The following is a 6,114-nucleotide window of genomic DNA, read 5'->3' as shown; positions in this document are numbered from 1 at the left end:
TTAGATTTTTTTTCGCGTGTGTAAGCCTCGATAACGATATACTTTCTTTTTCCATTGGCATCTCAAAAAAAAGCAAGCATTTCATATCGGTGTTTTCAATTTTATACCTTTATTGAATTTGCATCACTCTACACTTCCTAGAATTTTGACAAATATAATACTTGCATCCCTTCATTGTCTACTAGATCTGTTTTACATAAACACACATGAAGAATTAATAGTTAAACAGTCGCATAAAATTGAATATTCATCCTTGTATGCCACTTTTTAAAGTCATAGCTAGGTATATATCTTTGCCTTCGTCTCCTTCCTACTTAAGGACTACTCGAACAAAGAGGAAAAGAACCTAAGAAATGCACCAACCCTATAGGAGTAGCATGGCCTAATACTACGGCAAAGAAGTTACTAGACATTCATTTGACATGCACTCAATTGAAGATTAGAAAAGAACACCATCACAGAAGTAAATAAATGTAGCCTTGATAGTGGGAAATTTGGCAAATTCCTGACTTGGAACCTGGAATTGTCTATTAAGACTCATTGAGGTAAAACCAGTGACATCTGCAGCTCTGTGTCTGCATGTCAAGGTCAGTCCTTCAAGTCAGGAACCATTCACTCAAGGCCTGTTTCACAATATTTCAAAGGCATAATCATTTTGTTTCCTGGCAAAGCACAAGTCATACTCAGGGTATCCAAAGTACAGAAACAAAACAGGTTGCACAGTGAACACCATTCCGGAATGTATCAATGGGGAACAGTATTGGCATTCTGACAGTTCATTTAGCATCAACCTAATTGGAGCGGGCACATTGTACAGGAACATTGATGGGCTGAATGCTCCTAAACATTTCTGCATTGTCAAACAGCATTAAACATTGATCCGTTCAACATTCCTCTCCTCCGCTTGGTCCACGTGGATTTGATACAGATTGTATTGGCACAGAAGCGTCAATATTATTGTTAAATGAATCCATCTCTGACAGTGGAAATTATTCTATTTTGAATAACATTTTCAAAGTGGTCAAAATTCTAAAATACCAATAAAACAGTGGGTTTCTTGATGATGTTATCCTCATTAAATTGTTGCAAAATAAAAAAAATAAAAAAAACTCGTGTCTCTTTTATCAAACAAGTTAGCACACTTGCTATCTTTCACACAGTTTATAAATATTCTTAAAATATAATTTTGAATACGTATGTCTGACCTTAACCCAGAACAAACCCAAGATTATTAGAGAGCCAACCTCTGCAATGTTTTCAATGGTTTTATTTCAACTCAATCTTTAACATACCATCTTTGATCAAATAGTGACTAGTATTTACGCAACTAAGTACCAGGAACTCTTTTCTTTACTTTCTGTCAAAATGGGAATGAAATGTCTAACTGAAGTTTGTGTCCACATGTCTTTTTGTTGTAGTTCTTTTAAATAAAGCTGTGGTGGTGGTGGAAGTAACTATGATAAAATATTGGTCAGCTTTAGCACTTTCTGTAGTAAGCAGCGCACAAAGCGAGATCGTTTTACAAGACCTGACTGAGATGTGAAGTGTACTAGTATTACACTATTTAAATTTGCGCTTGCCGCACTCTCAAGGTTATTTTCTTTGTCCTATTCAACTATTTTCAACCCAGTTTTCACATCTTAGCTTTTCTGAATGATGTTTATGTTGATTGTAATGTCAGATAAAATTTGTGAAATCATGAACTGCCTGCCAAGTTAATGCAATTTGGAAAATATTACACAGTGGGTGTTTGAAATTTATCTGGCATGAATGAAACATTTCCTTGCTTATTATGAAAAATACCTAAGCTTTCCTCATGGAGTGATTATTAAGGCTTTTATAGTCAATATCAGTAGTTTCTGATGGTGCGAAACAAGTGCGTGAGAAGCCACTGCCAGTTTCACTGAGAAGATTTGAGCACTAAATTATTGACATAATACAAATATATTTATAATAGAGTAACAATATTCATATATACAAGCTCTATCAAACTTACACAGCTAATATGAGCTACTGATCATCATTGTAGACAAGTATGGCACAAACAATGCAAAAAAACAACTAGTTTTTATAAACTACCTCTCGATTCCTGTTTAGGTAGCGTCAAAATCCTAACCCAACAGCAACTACACAGCTCACTTTGTTTTTTTTTACCCTGATGTTAAAGCTAGCCGATTTAACTGTTTATCCTAAACCGCTCCTAAAAAAAGGGTGAACTAAAAAATGAAGCTTCACAAAAAACTTGAAAAGATCACGTGACAATATCGACCATCCACTGTTTGGAGTGAATGCCACAGCTGCAATTTAAATGATTCAACCTCTGTCTCTCTGCTCTGTTTCTGTCTCTCTCTATATATAATATATATACGTATATATATACATATATATATATATTATATATATATATATATACATATATATATATACACACATACATACATACATACATACATACATGTGTGTGTGTGTATAATGAATGTATCTCTATTAAACATTTATTTTGTAATTAACTTAATGAACAGCTGTTACCATTACCCACCGCGTAATCTACCTGAAAACAACCGTGGCACTTTTTTTCCCCACTCAAAGCACTCTGTAATGGATACAGAACTTAAATTAGAAGACAAGGACAGTCCAGTTGAGCTGAACTCTACCAACATTGAACTCCTGTGTCCTGCAGGTGGAGATCATGTCTGCATGTCCATGCCATACGCCTTTCAAAGGTTTGGTGAAACTGAGTTGAATACGCAATTTAAATAAAAAAAAATCATCAATAGGAAATAAAATGAATTTTACATGACTGCCTCAGGAGATAAAATGCATCAAGCAATTGTTTTGATCAGTCATGTCAGCATTCAACTGCGTTAAGTTTTTGGTGGATTCAGTCAGCATTGTTGGGTTAGCTTTTGAACATACGTCGTGGTAAACGTGCGGACTGAAATTTCAGATCAATTTCTACACGTTTTTGTTTTTACAAAAAAACAAGAAACGAAGAAACATTTCAAATTGAAGCCATTTTCATGGATAACAATCAGTAAATTTAGTCATGAATCTTTCATTGTAATTAGAAACTAATCCAGAAATATGCTCAGTTGGAGGATTTTTGTCCCATTTTTGTATGGTGTATTTGGTCTGTGCAAGATGATGTGAGGATTTTGGTAAAATTTGTGGTCAGCTACAAATAATACTGATAGAAGAACTTCCATAATTTTGTGAATGTTCCTGTCTACTACTTGACCAAAAGTGAAATGAATACAATGATCCCTCGCCACTTCGCGCTTCACCTTTCGCGAATGCGCTACTTCGCGGGTTTATAAGTGACGGGAGACCGGCGCATGAGCCTGCCTCTGAGCAATGTGCGTCACTGCGAACGTGACTGGGTTCAAGCGCGGGACCCGGCAGCCAGCTGCGTACGAGGGAAGAAGCACCAACCGGTGCAGAAGGAGTCGGGACACGTGACAATATCACGTGTTTGTTCTTTTATTTACTGTAAAGGTACAATACATGCACAGAACAGTGTGGGAATGGTTATTAAAGGAATGGGAAAGGTTTCTGTCGCGTAAAAGTATTGGGGAGGGTTTAAAAAACTTTAATATTGTGTATTGGACCACAATACAACAGGCGATTCATGCGCAACCATGACTCACTCCGGCTAAGTGGAGTGTGGCAATTCTAAAAATGGAAAATTTGTATTGTTTAGCAAGGTATACCATACTTCTAATTAACAATAAACCCATGCTCTCTAGTGGCCAATAAGAAACACTGTGTTGGAAATTACAACGCAGTGGTGTTTAAATTTCAAAATGATGTAGTTTATACCATTTTTGTTTTTCACGGGTGGTCCTGGAACGCATGTCCTGTGAAAAACGAGGGATCACTGTACTTTAGATGGACTTACAGCTACCAGGATAAACTTCCTGTAATAAATTTAGAGCATGTTCAAAAATGTCTCCCTTGGCAAAAGGGCTTTCCAGAGTCATTCGAGTTTCTGCTACATGAAAAGTTTAACCAAAAACTTCATGCTACATGACAAATTCCATCCAGCTAGAACATAAATAATGAACTGACCATATAATAAATACTACGAAGTCAACCACAATGTTTGGATGCAAATGTACTTTTGGAAAATGCACTTTGTTCAATAGTCACAGCAGTTGACGCCATTCATTTGCACTGTGTAAACATGTTTTTCAAGACGTTTGGAGGGACGTGAGGAATGTGACAAGGGGAAAAATGCAAGGAAACGGTCGAGAAGTTGTTGTCCAAGAGTCTTGAAGTATAGTTGGATACGTTCATGCTCAGGCCTTGTTCACACTGCACCAGGCAGCTGGGGAGAAACGGGATGAAGAGGTTGGACATACAGAAAGCAAAAAGAACCTCATAGTGCAGGAAATGGTGATGGATTGAAAAAACAAGTGCTTCAAACATTGCCACACAAAGGCAATCAATCCATTTCAACAATCCGGCTTTCGTGTACAGATGCATCTGAGAAAGTGAAAATCTCAGCCCTTCACTCAACACACATATGCAAATACGCAAACAAATTGTAGTTATAACATGATAAGAACTTAAGCATTAAATATGTTTTTAGTTTGGCATTTTTTAAAATAATAATAATAATCATAATAATAATGATGATAATAATAATACTCAAACAATAAAGATTTGTTTGATTTGTCTTCTGATATTGAAATGCTTCTGCAAATTTTGTGTGCTAGTTAGGATGGAAAAGCAGTGGTTAATAAATTTGTCTTCCCCATGGTTACCATGATGAATCAAGGTATCAGTTCTCCATTGATGATGGCACTTTGTCCTGGCTGTGCAAGCGCTTAACTCAAGGTTAAATTCAAATCAGCTGTTCTGAAACCGGATAGTTTCCCATCTCAGAGTAAGTCAATCCCGAGTTCACGATTAGACCCAGAGTTTGCTCGACCATCTGCTTGGAATACCCCCTGCTCTGCTGATCTGTTACGAGCTTCCCAACCACAGTGGAAACACGGCAGGATTTATGTTTTTGTTGAATTGGGCTTTGATTGTCTTGGAGTTTGTTTTCATATCTTGACTGTCTTGTTAAGGTTTCATTTTCATCGGTTTTTGTCAGCCCAACCCCTTGTGTCTTCCAATCAGCTCCCTAAACCACTTGTGTCTTGTCCAGCCATTCCTTGATATTTCATTAGTTTGCCTGTGTTAATGTGCTGTTCGATTTTTCAGTGTGTCAAAAAACGCAGTGCTAGTGCATGCTCTGGGTGCTCCAACTAGAGACACTATGCAGGCAGAACAGATGGAAACAGTTCAAGCATGAGCTGCTGATTGGTTTAGAACACAGGTTGGGTTTGGTAATTAATTGGAGGGGAGTCTGCTCTGCCTCTCAGAAAACAGACACTCTCAGGGCCCATTTATATGAGGATGCTTGTTGGCAAAACCCTGAAAATATTTTCTCTGAAGTGCCTATGGTTTCGACAGTGATGGCATTTTGGGGGCTTGAACACACAAACATTTGAAACAGCCCTCCAGAGTGGAAAAGTTGATCAACTATATCCATCTGTTAGTCCGTCAAGCTGCTCTAGCAGCTTTAATAACCCACCAGGAGTCCTTCCAACAATTTTGCAGAAAAAGCCATGTTTGCTCGTAGGCTTCATTTTAGTTATAGTGATGCAGATCATTGCCGTACAATGCAGATCAAAGAGGAACGGAGATTTTACACATGCGCATCCTGTCTGAGTTTAATTTTTTTTAATCATTTAAGAGCCATTCACATGATGACTGTGAAAAACTTTGATGTTGATAAGGTTTTATTTAATCCTAGGTGAATTTTAATTTTGAAATCTTTACGACCTCATTTCAGTCTTCTTTTGTCATTTTCAAGCACTAACCTGGCACGGCGACAGAGGAAATGGCCTCTGGCTGGCACAGCGTGTCCACTTTCACATGCTGAAAGGCTTTGTTGGGGCTTGACTGAAGGTGCCTGGAAACACAGTGGCGAGTACATGTGCTTGAGTTTGCACATACAACACATCCAGACACACACACTACCAGACCTTCAAATATGTCCCGTAGCAATCCCTGTGGGAGTTCAAATATTAATGGCAGTGAGTATCTGGTGCTGTATGTGAC

The 6,114-nt window shown here is 37.7% G+C and overlaps 1 protein-coding gene across 1 annotated transcript in view; it reads right to left on the bottom strand.

Annotated features, from left to right (window-relative positions):
• Nucleotides 1-2,503: 2,503 nt before the first annotated feature.
• Nucleotides 2,504-6,114, bottom strand: part of necab2 (N-terminal EF-hand calcium binding protein 2) — a 58,344-nt gene continuing 54,733 nt past the window's right edge. Inside the window, exons 12-13 of the mRNA XM_037254291.1 lie at nucleotides 5,874-5,965; nucleotides 2,504-4,327 (exon numbers count right to left, since the gene is read on the bottom strand). Coding sequence (XP_037110186.1) covers nucleotides 4,299-4,327; nucleotides 5,874-5,965 — 121 coding nt within the window. The 3' untranslated portion in view covers nucleotides 2,504-4,298. The remainder of the gene's footprint in view (nucleotides 4,328-5,873; nucleotides 5,966-6,114) is intronic.

The sequence above is a fragment of the Syngnathus acus genome, chromosome 6, assembly GCF_901709675.1.
Source record: "Syngnathus acus chromosome 6, fSynAcu1.2, whole genome shotgun sequence".
NCBI lineage: Eukaryota > Metazoa > Chordata > Actinopteri > Syngnathiformes > Syngnathidae > Syngnathus > Syngnathus acus.
The sequence above is the reverse complement of the archived record's forward strand: the minus strand, read 5'-3'. Positions and strand labels throughout refer to the sequence as shown.